This window comes from Pristiophorus japonicus, chromosome 18, assembly GCF_044704955.1.
Source record: "Pristiophorus japonicus isolate sPriJap1 chromosome 18, sPriJap1.hap1, whole genome shotgun sequence".
Classification (NCBI taxonomy): Eukaryota; Metazoa; Chordata; class Chondrichthyes; family Pristiophoridae; genus Pristiophorus; species Pristiophorus japonicus.
In genome coordinates this window covers 7022926-7045021 of record NC_091994.1, presented here as the reverse complement: position 1 = coordinate 7045021, position 22096 = coordinate 7022926, and the positions used below count along the sequence as shown (strand labels likewise).

Below are 22096 nucleotides of genomic sequence, written 5' to 3'. Positions count from 1 at the left end.
CTAGTTCTAGATTCCCCCACGAGGGGAAACATCCTCTCTGCATCTACCCAGTCGAGCCCCCTCAGAATCTTATATGTTTCAATAAGATCACCTCTCATTCTTCTAAATTCCAATGAGTACAGGCCCAACCTGCTCAACCTATCCTCACAAGACAACTCCCTTCCTCTCAGGAATCAACCTAGTGAACCTTCTCTGAACAGCCTCCAATGCAAGTTTATCCCTCCTTAAATAAGGAGACCAAAACTCTACGCAGTACTCCAGGTGTGGTCTCACCAATACCCTGTACAGTTGTAGCAGGACTTCCCTACTTTTAGTAGAGCTCCCTCTGTACTGCCCCATCAGGTATTCCTGGATCAGATAGAGCATGGCTTAGGCACAGAACAAACCTCGCTCAGACTTCCACAACAGCCTCAATGATATACTTACAACACCACCCATTGCTATAGCCTTTCTGGCTGAGGTGGACCTTGTCGTTATAGAATCATAGAATGCTACAGCACAGAAGGAGGCCATTCGGCCCATCGTGCCTGTGCCAGCTCTTTGGAACAGCTATCTAATTAGTTCCACTCCCCCCTGCTCTTTCCCCGTAGCCCTGCAAATGTTTGATCTTTCAAATACTTATCCACTTCCCTTTTGAAAGTCACTCTCGAACCTGCTTCCTCCACCATGTCAGGCAGCGCGTTCCAGATCACAACGACTCGCGGTGTAAAAAAACAATGTTCCCTCATCTCTCCCTCTGGTTCTTTTGCCAATCACCTTAAATCTGTGTCCCTCTGGTCAGCCACCCTCCTGCCACTGCAAGCGGTTTCTCCTTATTTACACAACTCATGCTTTTGAACACCTCTATCAACCTTCTCTTGAACCTTCTTTGCTCCATGTGCTAAACTAATAAGCAGTTTGGCACCGAATCGAGAGCAAAGCAAACAGTTTTTCTTCGGGAACCGTAGACCGGTCTGTGAGAGCCGTCTTTCACCACAGCGATCTGGGCTGGACTTGAACCAAGGTTCCCGAGGTCATGGCCAGTGTTCTTGGCTCTGTAGGGGAGCGTTGGACATTTGGCAAAAAGTTTTTAAAAAAGCATATTATATATTTTTATATATATATATATATATATATATATACATAGGAGTAAATATTATGAATGAGCTTTCGGGCTTGCTGCTGAGAAATGACAGACTCAGCTCTCTGATCGGTGCTTTCGATGTGTTGACAACGTGCTGGGAATGTGAAAGTCGGCATTTAGTTAACGCTTACCAAAAGCTTGTTGTCTTGTTTAGTAAGTGTGACAATCCGGCTTTCTTCCAAGACGTAATCGCGGCTGGCTTGCTTGAGAGTAATGTCCACGATCTCTGGGAAGTCACAAAACGGCTGCCACTGCCAAACAAGAGAGAAAGTCAAAGAGAGAACATCTTAGCATCCAGCAATCAAGCGAGTTACAGCCAGGGTTTTATTATAAACTGATCGGAATAGTCTATCTTGTAGCCTAAGAGCTTCTGTTCACCCATTGTGTTCTGCCCGAAGCTCCTAATCTCAAGTTTCACACAAGAGATTCTTGAGCCACTGAGGAGGGAGGAGTAGCTGAGCTGTGAGAAGAAGATTTTCCTCATTTGGCCTTTGGTTCTTCTGCCAATCACCTTGAATCTGTGTCCTCTGGACCTCGGCCCTTCTGCCTATCTACTCTGTGCAGACCCCTCTCCTACATTCTGTTCCATTCTCCTCCTTCTTTAGGTTTCTTTGAGCCATGGACCACGAGATAGGCCGGGCCATTTCTTCCCAGAACTACTGACGTCACTCTCGCCTATTGCTCGGATAATTCACCTTTGGTTTCCCCTCACTCCCTCCCTCTCGGGCAGATGCCTCCGATCCCCGCGCTGGTTGGAAAGTTGGTGCTCAGTGAGTTTGTTATGTCTGTGATTTACTTATAAATGACTCCACGAGGCAATGTGTTGTACTCAAACGGTAGTGACCTTGGTCCTTTATTCGTAACTCCAGAGTGAGGCACAAGCATGGTGGGCATCCTTTTATACTGGGCCCTGCACACCTATGCAGGTGACCCTCAGGTCTCCCACCGCAGTGCCCTCTGGTGGACAGCCTCTGCCACAGGGGCAGGAAACCCCAGTCTCCACCAGTTGCACCCTCTAGTGGTGCCAGCATAGTATATACACAGTGTAAACCTTATTGACAGTACATCAGGTAACCAGTCTCCATCTTATGCAACTATACAGTGACTACACAGAGAGTATATCTATAGTCTGCATATATAACAGAGTTGAAGGGCCCTACATGTTAGAGAATCAAGCTGCTGTAACACCCTCCTCCAAAGTCCACACTGTGTGGAGTTAGATATTGAGAAGGAGTATCATCGAACCCAATGTCTACCGACAGTTTTCAAATTGGAAAACATCATTTACAGCTGACAAGAGATGGGGGCAAAATTGGTCCTCGCTCCAGTTTCGGGGATGGGACTTTTACCGCCTGGCCCGGAGGTCCCGACCCCGACGCGGAATTGGGCCTCACTCCCCTCAGAGGGATCGGAACGCTGTCCCGGTGCTCCGCTTCTACTGAGGGGCGCTACCGGGGCAGTAGGGTAGTGCTGAGGCCAGCGTTAGGCTGATGCTCCGTGTTGTGCCTCACTGTCCCTCCTCTTCCATTAAAGGGGAAGGGCCGCTGAGCACTCTGTAGGCCCTTGGTGGCCACCACCGGGCCACCAGTGATGGGTCAGACCGGGCCAGCGGCCTGCCACCCAAAGCAGAGCGCCGGGCTGCACGCTGGAGTGCCGGTCAATGCGAAGGTTCGCCATTGTCGGGGCGATGCAAGAGTTGGCCGACAAATAAAGGCGTCGGCCCGGGGAGCTGAAGGCCTCCCCTTTAAGGGGCGTTCCTGGCAGCGGATGTCAGCCAGCTTCGCGGCCCGCCGGGGCAACTTACCGCGCGGGGCGGAAAAGGGCCGGCGTGGGGGCGGTGAGAGGTTGGCACGCACGGCGATTACATCATCGACAGTTGCGCGGCAGCCTGGGGCGCTAACGGTGGGGCGCGGCACTGCCGGGACAATGCCCTCCCCCAAACCTCCGGGGCATTTTCCCAGGAGCCGGCAATGCCTCACCTTCCCTGGGCAAACGTGCCATTGCGACCCACTAGCGCCCCCCAGAGGTGCTGATGGGGTTATAAAAGGACACACTTATTTGTACGGCAAAAATGGCCAACAGGCTCCACCCCTTATTTCTGATTGGCCCCCTTGGAGAACGATTCAGCTGGGGAGGCGGGGGAAGCGGAGCTTGACAGGGGGCGTGGCTTGTCACCTGTCTGTCAAAAAAAATTGCAGTACAGAAAATTAATCTTGTTATAAAAAGGGGCAATTATGCCCCCATGGAATTAGACCAGCCATACTTGAGGTTTGGGAATGGGAATAAGCTTGAAGGAAAACCCATGGAATTGAATTGCTCAACGGTAAAGCCATGGATTGACAGATCTTTGAAGGTGGCAGGATAAAGCTGTTGAAAAAAGCCGAGAGGATCCTTAGCTTTATAAAAGCAAGGAAGTTATCCTAACTCTTTAGAAATCTCTGGTTAAACCTCAGCTGGAGTATTGTGCCCAACTCAGGCCACCACAGTTTAGGAAGGATGTCAAGGCCTTGGAGTGGGTGCAGAGGAGATTGACTGGAATGGTCCCAGGGGTGAGGGGTTTCAGCTATCCAGAGAAACTAGAGAAGCTGGGGTTGTACTGAGAGCAGAGAAGGTTAAGAGGCAATTTAATAGAGGTGTTCAAAATTATGAAGGGTTTACATATGATTACATTCCCTATCGAATATACGACACCGAAACAGGCCATTCGGTCCAACCAGTCCATGCCGGTGTTTATACTCCACTCGAGCCTCCTCCCATCTTTCCTCATCTAAATCTGTGCCAGCGAGTTCCACATTCTCACCACTCTCTGGATTCTCGCTCAGGCCAACATCCCCAGCATCGAAGCATTGACCACCTCGCCCGCATGCCCGACACGAGACTCCCGAAACAAGCGCTCTTCTCAGAGCTCCGACACGGCAAGCGAGCCCCAGGTGGGCAGAGGAGACGTTTCAAGGACCACCCTCAAAACCTCCTTGATAAAGTGCAACATCCCCACCGACACCTGGGGGTCCCTGGCCCGAGACCGCCCAAAGTGGAGGAAGAGCATCCGGGAGGGCGCTGAGCACCTCGAGTCTCTTTGCGGGAGTTCGCTGAAGCCAAGCATCGACAGCGGAAGGAGCGTGAGGCAAGCCAGGCACCCCACCCACCCTTTCCTTCAACCACCGTCTGCCCCACCTGTGACAGAGATTGCAGGTCCCGCATTGGACTCTTCAGTCATCTGAGAACTCATTTTTAGCGTGGAAGCAAGTCACCCTCGACCCTGAGAGGCTGCCTAAGAAGAGAAGACTCTTCGGGTAAAGAAGTTTCTTCTGAATTCCCGATTGGATTTCTTGGTAACTATCTTATATCGATGGCCTCTAGTTATGCTCTTCCCCACATTCTCCCTGTATCCCCTCTATCAAAACCTTTCATAATTTTAAAGACCTCAATGAGGTCATCCCTCAGCCTGGTCATCCTTTCCTGATATGTGTACCCTCGCATTTCTGGCATCATCCTTGTAAATCTTCTCTGCACACTGTTGATAGAGCAGATAGATAGATAGAAACTGGCAGGAGGCCCGGTAACTTAAAGGATACAGATTTAAGATGATTGGCAAAAAAGCCAGGGGGGAGATGAGCTGAAGCTTTGTTACACAGCGCGTTGCTGTGATCTGGAACGTACGGTTTGGAAGGGCGGTGGGAGCAGATTCAATAGTAACTTTCAACAGGGAATTGGATCTTTACTGCAAAAAGGAAAATTTGCAGGGCTATGGGGAGTGGGTCTTGCAGCAAACCGGAATGGGTATGATGGGCCGAATGGCCCCCTTCGGTAATTCTGTGAGTTTCCTCGATTTGATTAAACAACAACAGCTTGCATTTATATAGAGCCTTCAGCGTGGTGAAACGTCCCAAGGTGCTTCACAAGAGTATTCCGAGATAGAAAATTGACACCGAGCTGCACAAGGAGAAATTAAGGCAGGTGACCAAAAGCTTGGTCAAAGTGGTAAGTTTTAAGGAGCACCTTGAAGGAGGAAAGAGAAGCAGAGAGGTTGAGGCAGCGAATTCCAGAGCTTGGGGCCCAGGCAACAGAAGGCACTGGCCACCAATGGTTGAGCGATTATAATCAGGGATGCTCAGGAGGGCAGAATTAGAGGAGCGCAGACATCTCGGGGGGTTGTGGGGCTGGAGGAGATTACAGAGATAGGGAGGGGCGAGGGCCATGGAGGGATTTGAAAACAAGGATGAGAATTTCGAAATCGAGGCATTGCCAGACTGGGAGCCAATGTAGGTCAGCGAGCACAGGGGGTGATGGGTGAGCGGGACTTGCTGCGAGTTAGGACACGCGAGTTAGCCGAGTTGTGGATCACCTCTAGTTTACGTTGGGTAGAATGTGGGAGGGACAGCCAGGAGAGGCAAGACTGTTCCAGTCAGCAGAGGTCCCTTCATTAACTGCATTTGCGCGCCCATGCGCTACGCCAAAAGTAAGCACTAACCTCATCCTCCTTTAGACTCCACTGAATTCCATGCTCTCCAGAGACACAGATGAACTTGTGAACTTCCTGCCCTTGGTGGTCCCACGTTGGGTCTTTCACGCGGAAGGTCTCCCTGCTGGGCACGGTCTCCAAACTTTCCATGTCCATCAGGTACTTGAGCTTCAGATACCGCAGGTCCGTCTCGCAATGGCTGATCTTCTTCAGGAATTTGTAGAACTTCCTCCGGATCCTCTTCCTTGTCAGGAAGTTGTGCTGCTGGATCTGACAGCGGAGGGTGGCTGGGATGCAAGATTTGTAGCTTGAAATGGAATGAGAATTGTCAAGTATTTGCTTCGGCAGCCATCGCAACACATTGCTATTAAGAACTAATTGTTTTACTAGCAAGAGGTTCAACAATCACACTACACACTATGGCCAGGTCGGGGGCGAAGGAGCAGCGAGATTGTAGAGCGACGTGATCGGGGCCTAGAGGAGGTGTGAGTTCGGGGCCCAGGGGCAGCACGGGCCCAGCCCACACTGTGCGATATGTGCGCGCACTAAGTCCGTGCAGCAGAGCAGGTCTCCAGTCCTCCTGGTTAACTCTTGTCGCTGGACCAAGACCTCGCTCTGTCAAGCCCCGTGTGGTGGCTGGTGTGCAACGGTCACCACACGTTAAAAAAATCCACCCACAGGCATCTTCCACCCTTCAGGATGTAGTTCAGCATCTGGAATATTAGGTCCTCATTGAAACACCTGTGAACTTTTTGGCGTGGAAACAAGTCATCCTCGATTCGAGGGACTGCCTATGATGATGATGACTTTACCAGTTCATCCACCAGGCTCACAACCACCTGCCTCATCGTGGATTCCCCGAACCTAACTGGCTGGGGTTTTATTGAGTCTTGTGAACACCATGTGACTGGCTAAGCCGCTTACAACTCAACAGCTCTACAACTATTTGAGCAGAACATTAAATCAAGCGCCCCCTTTTGGCAAGGAAACTAAAAGCCACAAATTTCCAATTAAACGTTTACGGAAAAGTAAATCAAATTAAAATTTGGATTCTGGGCGTGATGATGCACTCCAGTCCCTCCGGCGCCCACCTCTCGCGGAAGGCTGAGAGCGTACCGGTGGACACTGCGTGCTCCATCTCCAGGGACACCCGAGCTCGGATGTAACTGCGGAAAAGAGGCCGGCAGCCAGGCTGAATGACCCCCTCGACCGCCCGCTGCCTGGACCGGTTAATGGCCACCTTGGCCGTGCCCAGGAGCAGTCCTACGAGGAGGCCTTCCGACCTGCCCGTTCCCCTCCGCACAGGGTGCCCAAAAATCAGGAACGTGGGACTGAAGTGCAACCAGAATTTGAGGAGCAGCCCCTTCACATAATGGAACTGTACATACTGTACATTGACATGGAACACAGACTCCTCCAGACAGTAGAAATTGCAGGTGGCCTGGGAGTCCATGAACCGACTTAAAAGCTTATTGCACGGGACTGCCCCATGTCAACAGCTCTACAACTATTTTGGTGTAAACTGTAAATCAAGTGCCCCCTTATTAAAGGGGCACTAAAACCGACAAATTTAAACAAATTAAACTTTAGACATTAAGGATCAAATTAAAATTTGGTTGCGGGGGTGATGATGCACTCCAGTCCCTCCGGCGCCCACCTCTCGCGGAAGGCCGCGAGCGTACCGGTGGACACCGCGTGCTCTATCTCCAGGGACACCCTGGCTCGGATGTAACCGCGGAAGAGAGGCCGGCAGTTCAGCAGTTCCACAAACGTGTGAGCATCCCCAAAGGTGTATACATTACAAGAATGAATTGATCAGCAGGAGAGCCAGTTGTCGAGCACTTTGATGCTCTGCACTGCCTGCTGGGAAATACACAACGACAAGGGGGCTGATAACGGGCTGAGAATTGTAAGATGCACATGATTCGGTTTAATCGGATGTGATTAAGAGTTTTGCAACCTCTTCACTTATACATAGGTTGCAGAATATGTTGAGCATATTCAAGACTGAGATCGATAGATTTTTGTGCACCAACAACAACAACAACTTGTATTTCTATAGCGCCTTTAACGCAGTGAAACGTCCCCAAGGCGCTTCACAGGAGCATTCTGAGATTTAAAAAATTGACACCGAGCCACATAAGTAGAAATTAGGGCAGGTGACCAAAAGCTGGGTCAAAGAGGTATGTGTTAAGGAGCGTCTTGAAGGAGGCAAGTGTAGAGAGGCGGAGAGGTTTAGGGAGGGAGTTCTAGAGCTTGGGGCCCAGGCAACAGAAGGCACGGCCACCGATGGTGGAGCGATCATAATCAGGGATGCTCAAGAGGGCAGAATTAGAGGCGTGCAGACATCTCAGGAGAGGGAGGGGCATGGGGTTGTGGAGCTGGAGAACATCACAGAGGCAGAGAGGCCTCAAGGGATATGGGAAGGTGGAGTTGAGGTCGATGATCAGCCATGACCTTATTGAATGGCGGGGCAGGCTCGAGGGGCCGCATGGCCTGACCCTGCTCCTATTTCTTATGTTCTTATGTTCTTAAATAATAAAATGGTTACGTTCGTAACTGTGGTGTCCCTGCACCTTACTACAAATTCACACGAGGCATGTATTGCAGACACAGTCACTCTGTGACCTTAACCTTTATTCACAGGACCAAGGAATGTTGACCCTGGGTGGGACCTCCCCTTTTATACCTGGAAACCCAGGTGATGAGTGTCTCCCGCAAGTTCACCCCCTGTGGTCAGGGTGTGCATTTCTAGGGTATAAGTGCAGTGTACAGGAGTTGCATGAAGGTTACAGTTACATGAAGATTACCATTGTATGATGGTTACATACATGACAGTAACCTAGGTGTCATATTTGACCCTGAAATGAGTTTCCGGCCACACATCCGCGGCATAACTAAAACCGCCTTTTTCCACCTCTGTAACATTACCCGTCTCCGCCCCTGCCTCAGCTCTTCTGCTGCTGAAACCCTCATCCATGCCTTTGTTACCTCTAAACTTGACGACTCCAACTCACTCCTGGCCGGCCTCCCACATTCCACACGACGTAAACTTGAAGTCATCCAAAACTCAACAGCCTGTGCCCTAACTTGCACAAAGTCCCGCTCACCCATCACCCCCTGTGCTCGCTGCCCCGTGTCCTAACTCGCACCAAGTCCCGCTCACCCATCACCCCCTGTGCTCGCTGCCCCGTGTCCTAACTCGCACCAAGTCCCGCTCACCCATCACCCCCTGTGCTCGCTGCCCCGTGTCCTAACTCGCACCAAGTCCTGCTCACCCATCATCCCTGTGCTTTCTGACTGACATTGGTTCCCAGTTAAACAACGCCTTGATTTCAAAATTCTCATCCTGGCTTACAAATCACTCCATGGACTTTCCCCTCCCAATCTCTGTAATATTTTTCAGCCTCACAACTCCACAAGATGTCTGCGCTCCTCAAATTCTGGCCTCTTGAACATCCCTCATTATAACTGCTCAACCATCGGTGGCCGTGCCTTCAGCTGCCTGTGCCCCAAGCTCTGGAACTCCCTCCCTAAACCTCTCCACCTCTCTACCTCTCTTTCCTCCTTTAAGACGCTCCTTAAAACCTACCTCATTAAACAAGCTTTTGATTGTCTGCCTTAATTTCCTCTGTGGCTCGGTGTCAAATTTATCTGTTTGTCTGTAACACTCCTGTGAAGCACCTTGGGAAGTTTTACGACATTAAAGGCGCTATATAAATAAAGGTTATTATTATTATTGTTATTATTAATAATAAGTTGCTCATTCCCAGAATTCTTCCAGGTATGGATGACATTTAGCAAGAAAAAGCTTTGTTAGAGGTCTTTTGTAGGCAAGGCATGCCAAATAAGGGGTGACTGGCCTCCCAGATAAGAGGATAGTGTCTATCACAAACAAACAAGATAATGACCAACAGGCCAGTTAGGGAACTGACAAAATAACTCCTATCATGCCATAATGAATCACCAAGGTTGCAAGGACAGTGAATGTGATTAGAGCCTCCGAAAGATCTTAAGCTTTCCTTTACAATTCGGAGAGAGAGAGAGACACGGACAAAAGATTCCGGAGTGCAAGCGGCTAATATCGTTTATAAGAACACAAGAAATAGGAGCAGGAGTAGGCCATACGGCCCCTCGAGCCTGCTCTGCCGTTCAATGAGACCATGGCTGATCTGGTCATGGACTCAGCTCCACTTCCCTACCCACTCCCCATAACCCTTGACTCCCTTATCGCTCAAAAATCTGTCTATCTCCACCTTAAATATATTCAGTGACCCAACCTCCACAGCTCTCTGGGGCAGAGAATTCCAAAGATTCACAACCCTCTGAGGGAGGAAATTCCTCCTCATTTCTGTTTTAAATGGACAACCCTTTATTCTGAAACTATGCCCCCTAGTTCTAGATTCTCCCACGAGAGGAAACATCTCTCCGGATGGTTATTGTTTGAGACGTTGAGAGTGTCAAGACTCGGTCGAACACAATAAAGATTATCTGAAAAGGGAGAAATTGGTGTCAAACCCAACAACCTGAGAGCAAAGGCCATTGTCCATCCAGGTTTGATCATTCCGCTTTGAAGGCGCGCTCCCATCACCATGGTAACCGGTATATCTACACTCGCAGGCGCTTACCCAGCCGCCTCCATTCAAAGAGAATCACGGGCCGGGTTGCACCGGCCAGGCAGCGGGCAGTCCGAGCTTGATGCAAGGCCCAATGGAACCGGACTGGGGCTTGATCAATAGCCACAATTGGGCTTCATTCCCACACCGTCCACAAGCAGCTCGGTCACTCCGAACCGATTGGTGCGAGCCGAGAATCCGGCAGCTCCGGCACGAAGCCCAGTTGGTGCTGATGAGTTAAAGGGGATGAGGGCTGCCCCGTGTCCTAACTCGCATCGAGTCCCGCTCACCCATCACCCACTGTGCTCGCTGCCCCGTGTCCTAACTCGCATCGAATCCCGCTCACCCATCACCCACTGTGCTCGCTGCCCCGTGTCCTAACTCGCATCGAATCCCGCTCACCCATCACCCACTGTGCTCGCTGCCCCGTGTCCTAACTCGCGCCCAGTCCCGCTCACCCATCACCCCCTGTGCTCGCTGCCCCGTGTCCTAACTCGCATCGAGTCCCACTCACCCATCACCCCCTGTGCTCGCTGCCCCGTGTCCTAACTCGCGCCCAGTCCCGCTCACCCATCACCCACTGTGCTCGCTGCCCCGTGTCCTAACTCGCGCCGAGTCCCGCTCACCCATCACCCCCTGTGCTCGCTGCCCCGTGTCCTAACTCGCACCGAGTCCCGCTCACCCATCACCCCCTGTGTTCGCTGCCCCGTGTCCTAACTCGCACCGAGTCCCGCTCACCCATCACCCCCTGTGCTTGCTGTCCCGTGTCCTAACTCGCACCGAGTCCCGCTCACCCATCACCCACTGTGCTCGCTGACCTACATTGGCTCCCGGTTAAACAATGCCTCGATTTCAAAATTCTCATCCTTGTATTCGAATCCCTCCATGGCCTCGCCTCCTCCCTATCTCTGTAATCTCATAGGCAGTCCCTCGAAACGAGGATGACTTGCTTCCACGCCAAAAAGGGATGAGTTCACAGGTGTTTCAGTGAAGGACCTAATATTCCGGATCCCGAAATACATCCTGAAGGGTGGAAGATGCCTGTGGGTGGATTTTTTTAACGTGGGGTGGCCGTTGCACACCAGCCACCACACGGGCTTGACAGAGCGAGGTCTTGGTCCAGTGGCAAGGGTTAACCAAGACGACTGGAGACCAGCTCTGCTGCACGGACCTAGTGCGCGCACATATTGCAGTGTGGGCTGGGCCCGTGCTGCCTCTGTGCCCTCGCCTCTTCTGAGCCTCAAACCCACATCTCACTCCACGAAGCACCTTGGGACGTTGCATTATGTTAAAGGCACTATATAAATACAAGTTGTTGTTGTTGCGGGGAGTCGGGTGGAGGGAGAGGGAGGCATGAGCTGATGTGCTCACTGTCGCACCTGATGTCGTCACAGACTTGTCTCAAGCTCCATTTTTTCTCCTTCGATAACCTCATTATGTCCAGCACTGCCATTCCCAGACATTCCTCTTGCATCTGCAGGTTCAGTGGGACTTTTATGAGCCCACTGACAAAGTCAGAGCGTGACTAAGTGGGGAAAAAAAAACATAGCAATGATTAGCAAACGCGATAGTCCCCATTTGCTTGCACAACAACCCAGATCGGATGTTTTTAATAATGTCGAGTTTCCTCCTTTGATAAGATCACACTTCCTCATCAACAACTTAATTATGCTCGATCAAGCTGAGGTGATTTTGAACCAGGCTGATCAGCAAGTAAGTAACTAAGAGAATGTTATTAATAGACTTGTATTTTTAGACGTATGCTCAGAAGATAGGAGCAGGAGGAGGCCGTTCAATCCCTCGAGACTGCTCCGCCATTCACTTAGATCCTGGCTGATCTGCAACTCAACTCCATTTACCTGCCTTTGCTCCAGACCATTGACACTCTTACCCAACAAAAACCTACCGGTCTCATTCTTGGAAGCTCCATTTGACCCACAGCATCCACAGCCTTTTGTGGGAGAGAGTTTTCCCCCAATAGTAAGGGAGAATTCTACTCCCATTGAGAAGACTAGGCCTATATTCCCTAGAGTTTAGAAGAATGAGAGGTGATCTCATTGAAACATATAAAATTCTTACAGGGCTTGACAGGGTAGATGCAGAGAGGATGTTTCCCCCCTGGGCTGGGGAGTCTAGAATTAGGGGTCACACAGTCTCAGGATAAGGGGTCGGCCATTTAGGACTGAGATGAGGAGGAATTTCTTCTCTCAGAGGGTGGTGAATCTTTGGAATTCTCTGCCCCAGAGGGCTATGGAAGCTCAGTCGTTGAGTATATTCAAGACACAGGCCGGTAAATTTTGGGGAACTAAGGATATGGGGATCGGGCGGGAAAGTGGAGTTGAGGTCGAAGATCAGCCATGATCTCATTGAATGGCGGAGCAGGCTCGAGGGGCCGAATGGCCGACTCCTGCTCCTAATCCCTATGCTCTTAAGTTCCAAACTCCTACAGGATTACCTGTTGTGTGTAGTGCTTCCTGATTTTGCGCCTGAACTTTAATTTTAAGATCATGGTCCCCTTGTTCTTGATTCCCCCCCCAACCAGAGGAAATGGTTTCTCCCCAGCAAATTTCTCTAACGTTTTTAAACAACTTGATCAGATCACCCACCCCTCAATCATCTCCACTCGAGAGGATATAAGCTAAGCTCGTGCAACCTGCCCTTATATTGTAATGTAACCTTCGAACTGGCGAAGCTGGCTGATCACCTGTGGCATTGCTCATTGCTGGTCTAGGATATTGCAGAAGGGCTTGTGAGGTCTAGTTGCTAACCAAGCCCACCCCTGTCAGGGAACTGCTCAGGCATTTTTTTTACTGTTTGCAGGGAAATTGTATAAGTAAGTCCTGAAGCTAATTAGAAAGTAATGAACTAGAAACAGAAAATGCTGGAAATACTCAGTCGGTCAGGCAACATCTGTGGAGAGAAAAACCGAGTTAACATTTCAGGTCGGTGATTCTTCGTCAGAAGTGGAAAAAGTTAGAGACGTGACAGGTTTTGAACCAAGTGTCGGGGCGGGGAAAGCGGGAGGGGAGGTCTGTGATAGGGTGGACGTCAGAAGGAATGGACAGCAGATTCATGGCCATTACCTACTGGCTGAAAATAATGGGAGTAGTTTGGACCTGAAATTGTTGAACTCAATGTTGAGCCCTGGAAGGTTGCAAAGTGCCTAATTGAAAGATGAGGTGATGTTCCTCCAGCTTCTGTTGAGCTTGTTTGGAACAGTGCAGGCGGCCGAGGACGGAGAGGTCAGAGTGCGGAATTAAATCGCAAGCGACCGGAAGCTCGGGGGTCACACTTTATAAAACATTCGGTCAGGTCATTCTGCCCAACAGGTTTATGCTGGTGTTCAATGCTCCAAACGAGCCTCCTCCCATTCCACTTCATCTCATCAGAATATCCTTCTATTCCCTTCTCCTTTGTGTGTCCTTCGGATAAAATTCTGACTGGGTTGGACAGACAGGATGCGGGGAGGATGTTTCCCCGGGGCTGGGAAGTCTAGAACAAGGGGTCACAGGCTCAGGATGCGGGGTAGGAAATTTAGGACCGAGATGAGGAGAAATGTTTTCACTCAGAGGGTGGTGAACCTGTGGAATTCTCTACCACAGGAGGCTGTGGAGGCCAAGTCATTGAATATATTTAAGAGGTCAATAGATAGATTTCTCAAAACAAAAGGCATCAAGGGGTATGGGGAAAAAGCGAGAATATGATGTTGAGATAGAGGATCAGCCATGATCATATTGAATGGCGGTGCAGACTCGAAGGGCGAATGGCCTACTACTGCTTCTATTTTCTATGTTTTTCTGTGTTTATCCAGTTTCCTGTTAATTGCATCCACGCTATTCACCTCAATCCCTCCCTGTGGCAGCGAGTTCCACATTCTCACCACTCTCTAGGTAAAGAAGTTTCTCCTGAATTCTCCATTGGATTATTAGTGGCTGTCTTATATTGATGGCTCCAGTTCTGGTCTCAACCGCCTGTGGAACCATCTTCTCTACGTCTACCCTATCAAACCTTTTCATAATCTTAAAGATCTCCACCAGGTCACCCCTCAGTCTTCTCTTCAAAAAGAGTCCCGGGCTGTTCAGCTTTTCCTGATAGTTATAACCTCTCAGTTCTGGTATCATTCTAGTAAAATCTGATTTGCATCTTCACCAGTGCCTCTAGAAATAGGAAATAAGAAATCGGAGCAGGAGTAGGCCATACGGCCCCTCGAGCCTGCTCCGCCATTCAATAAGATCATGGCTGATCCGATCTTGGCCTCAGCTCCACTTCCCCGCCCGTTCCCCATAACCCTTTACTCCCTTATCGCTCAAAAATCTGTCCATCTCCACCTGAAATATATTCAATGACCCAGCCTCCACAGCTCTCTGGGGCAGAGAATTCCACAGGTTCACGACCCCCTGAGAGAAGAAATTCTTCCTCATCTCAGTTTTAAATCTCTATATCCTTTTTATAATATGGAGACCAGAGCTGTCTAAGTGTGGTCTCACCAAGGTTCTATACAAGTTTAACATAAGTTCTCTGCTACTCACGGACATCCCTCTAGAGAGGAACCCCAGTGCTCGGTTTGCTTTTTTTCTAAAGGACTTATTGACCTGCGTTGCTACTTTTAGAAAGTCTTGGCCCCAGGCATTAAGGTTCTAACGTTAACAAACATTTCCCAATGTGGGAAAGATCCCGGCCTTGTTCGTATTGCCTGAGGGGGTAAAATTTTCAGGGTTACCTGAGCAAAGAGGTAGTCTATGATGGAGTAATCCAAGACGGTGTTAATACGTTCCTTCGTCAGGCCATAGCGATACGACCTCTTGCTGCCTTGACCAAACCAATTGGGGAAGAAAAATCTAGACAAGCAGAGAGAGAGAGAAAGAGAGAGAGAGATGAGGCCATCTGTATAAAAACACACCGAGTGTTTCTCGTTCGTTCATGGGATGTGGGCGACACCAGCAAAGCCCTCGTTGTTGCCCACCCCGAGATGGCCCGAGGGCGTTAAGGGTCAATAATGCGGTGTGGGATTGGAGTCACGTGTAGGCCGAGCCGGGTAAGTGAGGCAGGCCCCCCTCACCTGAAAGACAATGGTGAACCAGTGTGGGCTTTTACACATTCCAGCAGCTTTTATGGGCATTTCATTCTGGTGCCAACCCCACAAAGCGACAGATTTATTGAATTGAATTTCACGAATCACAATACGGTAAAGCACCGAATATGGTGAAGCACCTTCACCATGGGGTAAATCGTCCCAAGGCCTTTCACAGGATTTGACACAAGCACAAAATCTTTACCCAGCACAAGAGAGAGAGAGAAAGAGAGAGAAAGAAAGAGAGAGAGAGAGAGAGAAAGAGAGAGAAAGAAAGAGAGAGAGAGAGAGAGAGAGAGAAAAAGAGAGAGAGAAAGAGAAAGACAGAAAGACAGACTTGCATTTATATAGTGCCTTTCACAACCACCGGACGTCCCAAAACACTTTACAGCCAGTGAAGTACTTTTGAAGTGTAGTCACTGTTGTAATGTGGAAAACGCAGCAGCCAATTTGCGCACAGCAAGCTCCCACAAACAGCAACGTGATAATGGCCAGATAATCTGTTTTAGCGATGCTGATTGAGGGATAACTCCCTCTGCTCTTCTTCGAAATAGTGCCACAGGATCTTTTGATGTTACCAACTGAGCCGCGACTGGCAAGTGGAGAATTATCTTGCCAATTGGCAGCCATTTAGTTTATTGATTGATCAAATGTGCTAGCTTTTTTGGGACACCAAGAACTACCCAGAAGTCCATTCACTCAGAGGGTGGTGAATCTCTGGAATTCTCTGCCCCAGAGGGCTCAGTCGTTGAGTATATTCAAGGCTGAGATCGATAGATTTTTGGACTCTAGGAATTGAGGGATATGGGGTTCGGGCGGGAAAGTGGAGTTGAGGTCGAAGATCAGCCGTGATCTTATTGAACGGCGGAGCAGGATCGAGGGGGCTGTAGGGCCTACCTCTGCTACTAATACTACACAGGAAGAAACACTTGCTATCACAGTGTAGATCTCCCCTGGTAGGTGGGCAGAGTTTCCTGTTTACGATTTTGTACAAACATTGCATAGGGCAACTCTTCGCTCCTTGTTTCCAATGCCGGAAATGTAACAACCCAACTGGGGCAAACCATTGCTTCGTTCAAATCTTCGGCTTTTGAATTTTGTGTTTATCAAGGTGCAGGGTGTTAGCGTGTGAGATGGACTTGCCCATCCTGGGGTTCAGCACAATATCAAGAGCTCGCAAGGCAAGTATGGAACATTAACCAGTTATCAGACGGTAAAGGGTCAGGAACAGGACTGTAACAGCAACAACTTACATTTATATAGCGCCTTTAACGTTGTGAAATGTCCCAAGGCGCTTCACAGGAGTGTTTTGAGATTTGAAAAATTTGACACCAAGCCACATATGTAGAAATTGGCGCAGGTGACCAAAAGCTTGGTCAAAGAGGTAGGTTTTAAGAAGAGTCTTGAAGGAGGAAAGAGAGGCGGAGAGGTTTAGGCAGAGCTTGGGGCCCAGGCAACAGAAGGCACGGCCACCACTGGTGGAGCGATTATAATCAGGGATGCTCAGGAGGGCAGAACTGGCACGTCAAGCATCGGAGGAAAAAGTGGGAAGGGTTAAATCGTTCTTATCCTTTTGACTTTTTGCTGCTGTCTGTTCAAAGTTTGAGTTATTTTTATCATTGGTCACTGAAGAGCTGGTTACTTGTCCGGCATGCAGGGGCCATTGTCGATCGTTCCCTCCATTCCAGAACGAACTCGTCATGATCAGCGGACAATGGGCTCCAAGAATTCTTAGAATGCAATTTGTTTATGGCTCTGTGATTGTGTGAGGCCTTGGACAGGCAATGGAGAGTCAGACGGCATCTAAAGAGGATGCACCCCACCAGATATTAATCCGGTACCCCCACAGAATATACAGGCAGCACAGGTCATATGAGGGCCTTAGTGAGGAGATGTAGAAGCACAGGGAGCGAAATTGGGCTCCTTTGCACCTCCTGTTTGCGCCTTGGGTGGTGGGGCCGGGGGGGGGGGGGTGGAGTTACTTCAATTTCTTGATGACTATCTTATATTGATGGCCTCTAGTTATGCTCTTCCCCACAAGTGGAAACACTCTCTCTCTACCCACTCAATCAAAACCTTTCTTGGTCATTTTAAAGACCTCAATTAGGTCACCCTTCAGCCTTCGCTCTTCAAGTGAAAAGCGACTCAGCCTGTGCGTACTTTCTCTGCCAATCGGGCTTTCAAAGCCATGGCTTGGCATCACCAACCTACCACTTCCTGGTTTGCCTCAACTTTTATTTTACTTTTTCATTGCTTGGTAATGATCTATAGTTCCTCTCGGTTCCGTAAAAGAGAAAGACAACTGATTTTCGCAGCGTCTGACACTCTTCAAATAGTCGCCGTTTAAAAGCAGAACTGAAACAAACTGCCTTCGAAGAATTCGTGGAGTCCGTTTTCCGCTCGTCTGGACAAGGTAAAAGGGAAACTATTGACAATGGCACCTAGATGTCAGAATTATATTGAAATTATGGAATCGCAGATTCATAGAAATTTACAGCACAGAAGGAGGTAATTTCGGCCGACAAAGAGCTACCCAGCCTAATCCCACTTTCCAGCTCTTGGTCCGTAACCCTGTAGGTTACGGCACTTCCAGTGAACATCCAAGTGCTTTTTAAATGTGGTGAGGGTTTCTGCCTCTAACACCTTTCAGGCAGTGAGTTCCAGACCCCCACCACCCTCTGAAATCCCCTCTAAACATAAGAACATAACATAAGAATTAGGAGCAGGAGCAGGCCATTCAATGAGACCATGGCTGATCTACCTCAACTCCACTTCCCTGCACTATCCTCATATTCCTTGATTCCCTTAATATCAACATGGAGTTCAATCATTTTAGATCATAACCTCCTTCCAATCACTTTAAATCTATGCTCCATGTTTGTTGACATCTCTGCTAAGCGAAATAGGTCCTTCCTATCTGCCCTATCAAGGAACATTCGCAAGATTAGGTTTCCGGTACCATAAAACAGCGATAAAAATACATAAAACTTTGGACAATCAGCAGAAAAAAAACAACAAAACTGTAACACGAAAGCAAAATACTGCGGATGCTGGAAATCTGAAATAAGAACCAAAAATGCTGGAAATACTCAGCGGGTCAGGCAGCGTCTGTGGGGAGAGAAACAGAGTTAGCGTTTTGGGTCGATGACCCTTCATCAGAACTGGAAACGGTTAGAGGCAGGGGGAAAGGGGGGGAGGGAAGGAAAGAAAGACTTGCATTTATATAGCGCCTTTCACGACCACCGGACGCCTCAAAGCGCTTCACAGCCAATGAAGTACTTTTGAAGTGTAGTCACTGTTGTAACGTGGGAAACGCGGCAGCCAATTTGCGCACAGCAAGCTCCCACACACAGCAATGTGATAATGACCAGATCATCTGTTTGATGTTGATTGAGGGATAAATATTGTCCAGGAAAGAACAAAAGGGGAAGGTCTGTGATAGGCTGGAAGGCAGGAGAGATCAAATGACAAAATGGGATGATGGTGCGATGTAAAAGGAGATGGTGATGGGGCAAGTAAAGAAACAAAAGATGGGTCTAGTGGAGGTGTAAATGGGAATGGCAGAATCAACAGCTACCCTCCGAAAAAATGGAAGCAAAGGTTATGGTCTGAAATTGTTGAACTCAATGATAAGTTTAGAAGGCTGTAAATTGCCTAAACGAAAGATGAGGTGCTGTTCCTCGAGCTTGCATTGAGCTTCGTTGGAACAGTGCAGGAGGCCGAGGGCGGAGAGGTCAGAGTGGGAGTGGAGAGGGGAATTAAAGTGACAAGTGACCGGAAGCTCAGGGTTACACTTGCGGACTGAGCAGAGGTGTTCCGCAAAGCGGCCACCACAAAAATGTAATGACTGCTTAACACGTTTCGCTTTGTTCTCTTATACCTGACGTGTTACTGTATTGATAAAGTGCAACATCCCCACCGACACCTGGGAGTCCCTGGCCAAAGACCGCCCTAAGTGGAGGAAGAGCATCCGGGAGGGCGCTGAGCACCTCGAGTCTCGTCGCCGAGAGCATGCAGAAATCAAGTGCACTTCTCGGCCTTTTGGCTAAGATCATGCATAACTGACCTGACAGGGGAGTAGCCACCATGACCTCCGGGTGGTTCTCCCTGGATCAGGAAGGTATATGCTTGCTTTTTTGGAAACAGGAGGTGGGTGGGGTGGCTTGACCCATCCACCTCCACGGAAGTGTGTGGGGGACCTGACCCATCCACCTCCATGGCACGAACCTGGTATTGCAATACTTCCAGGAACGGTGCAGTGGCTCTAGGCCTTTTGGCTAAGAGCATTGGCGCAGAGTGATCCTTGGCGTGTGCAAGGTGACCTCTGGCGTTTGTGATTTGACAAAGAATTGGAACGATTGGCTACGAATTTCAAAAAAAAAAAAATGCAGAAATCAAGTGCAGGCAGCGGAAGGAGCGTACGGCAAACCAGACTCCCCACCCACCCTTTCCTCCAACCACTGTCTGTCCCACCTGTGACAGAGACTGTAATTCCTGTATTGGACTGTTCAGCCACCAGAGAACTCACTTCAGGAGTGGAAGCAAGTCTTCCTCGATTTCGAGGGACTGCCCATGATGAAGACGACTGTATTCTACCTGCCATGTTACAGCTCTATACCTGACACATCAGACAAGGATCAACTATGATCAGCCATGATCGTATTGAATGGCGGTGCAGGCTCCAAGGGCCGAATGGCCTACTCCTGCACCTATTTTCTATGTTTCTATGTTTCTATGAGATTAGAAGCCCTCTTCTATTTTTGACCAGGACCGTCCCTGGTTGTCCTAGAGATGCTGGGTGGACCTACTTGGGTTTGGGAGCAGTATTCAAGCATGGGCAGCTCTTGCCTGCATGAATTTGTGTGACAGTGTGGTGACTGCCATTGCTTTGTTGCCGAGAAGTTGTCATGGCAAATAGGAAGCATCGTTCTACAGCTGATCATCTGACAGTTTCCTATCAATGTCAAATAACCGATAAATGTCAAATAAACGATATCAATGTTATAGCACGGGTGGAATCCAGGGTGGAGCTGCGTATAGATTGGGATTACTTTTTAATACATTTGAAGAAAAATTAGAGAAAGTAGCAGGACCTGCAATATAGGGTCCATGAGTAATTGAAATGTCTTCAGTGTAGGCACAGTGTCATCTTAGCTTAGCTTCTTATTGTAATGTATTTGCTTCATGGGTTCTTTGCTTAAGAATTCATAGCAACACATTGCTATTAAGAACTAGTTGGTTTATTAACAAAGGTTTAACAATCACACAACACATTACCAGTTCATCCACTCGGCTCACAACTGCATACCTCATCGTGGATGCCCCAGACCCAACTGGCTGGGGTTTTATTGAATCTTGTGAACATCACGTGACTGGCTAAGCCACTCACAACTCAACAGCTCTACAACTATTTTTGTTGAAACTATAAATCAAGTGCCCCCTTATTCATCATCATCATAGACAGAGCCTTGGAATCAAGGAAGACTTGCTTCCACTGCTGAAGTAAGTTCTTTGGTGGCTGAACAGTCCAATACAAGAGCCACAGACTCTGTCGCAGGTGGGACTGATAGTCATTGAGGGAAGGGGTGGCTGGGTACAGTAGATACCTCAAGTTGCTGGAGAAATATCACCAAAGATGTCTCCACAAGATCCGCCCCCGGAGCATTAAAACCGGCAAATTTAATCAAATTAAACTTTTAACATTCAAGAATTAAATTCACATTTGGTTGCCGGGGGCGATGATGCACTCCAGTCCCTCTGGTGCCCACCTCTCGCTGAAGGCCACGAGCGACAACAGCTCTACAATCCCATGAGCATGCTCACAAGTGCATACATGACACTTGCCGAATCTATTACCCAATCTCCCCTGTCGGCCTCCGCCTGTCCACATACAAACCGCGTCCTTTTCCCCTGCTTCCACTGTCGGCCCAGCCTCAAGGCCAGCAACAGCAGGGCAAGGACTGTTTGCCACCGTTAATACTGACCATCAGTGTCCATAGCGTGAACATAACACACCACAACTTGCCTGATCCGGTACAGGAGAACCTGCTGAGGAGACCCATCCACTTGGAAGATGTGGTTCGGGGGAAACCAAACTTTCATATCTTCAGACGCAAGAGCAAAGAGGCTGTTGTAGACCGGCAGGATCCCTGGGTGGCAGACAGAAAGGTTCAAGAGTCAAAGGCGGACGCAAAGAATTGAGAACTGAGAGGCTGCAGCTAAGGGGCGACTGATGGGCTCAAAGTTGATGGTCAAAGATGAAATGCAAAAGACCATTGTCACCGTATTGAGAGATTGAGTAAATTGGGCCTCTACTCTCTGGAGTTTAGAAGAATGAGGTGATCTCATTGAAACATACACATTACTGAGGGGATTAACAGGGTGGATGCTGTGAAGTTGTTTCCCCCTCGCTGTAGAGTCTGGAACCAGGGGCACAGTCTCAGGATAAGGGGTCGGCCATTTAAGACATGAGGAGGAATTTCTTCACTCAGAGGGTGGTGAATCTTTGGAATTCTCTGCCCCAGAGGGCTGTGGAGGCTCAGTCATTGAGTATATTCAAGGCAGAGGTCGACAGATTTTTGGATATTGAGGGACTCAAGGAATATAATCAGTTGTAGTGATGCTCATTAAGGATAAATATTAGCCAAGACACTAGGGATAACTCCGCTGCTCTTCTTCGAAAAAGTTCCTTGGGATCTATTACATCCACCCGAGAGGGCAGACAGGGCCTCGGTTTAAAGTCCCATCTGAAAGACGGCACCTCCGACAGTGCAGCACTCCCTCAGCACTGCACTGGAGCATCAGCCTAGATCTTTGCGCTCAAA

General features: G+C 49.0%; 1 protein-coding gene and 1 pseudogene across 6 annotated transcripts in view; one reads left to right on the top strand and one right to left on the bottom strand.

Annotated features, from left to right (window-relative positions):
• LOC139228531 (tyrosine-protein kinase JAK2-like) overlaps positions 1–22096 on the bottom strand; it is a 112078-nt gene that overhangs the window by 65849 nt on the left and 24133 nt on the right. For all 6 annotated transcript variants that reach the window (XM_070859611.1, XM_070859610.1, XM_070859613.1 and 3 more), the window contains 5 exons: positions 21298–21421; positions 14922–15039; positions 11581–11726; positions 5595–5892; positions 1255–1374 (listed from right to left, as the gene is read on the bottom strand). In XM_070859611.1, the coding sequence (XP_070715712.1) occupies positions 1255–1374; positions 5595–5892; positions 11581–11726; positions 14922–15039; positions 21298–21421 (806 nt within the window). The remainder of the gene's footprint in view (positions 1–1254; positions 1375–5594; positions 5893–11580; positions 11727–14921; positions 15040–21297; positions 21422–22096) is intronic.
• On the top strand, positions 19298–19536 carry LOC139229508 (U2 spliceosomal RNA; annotated as a pseudogene).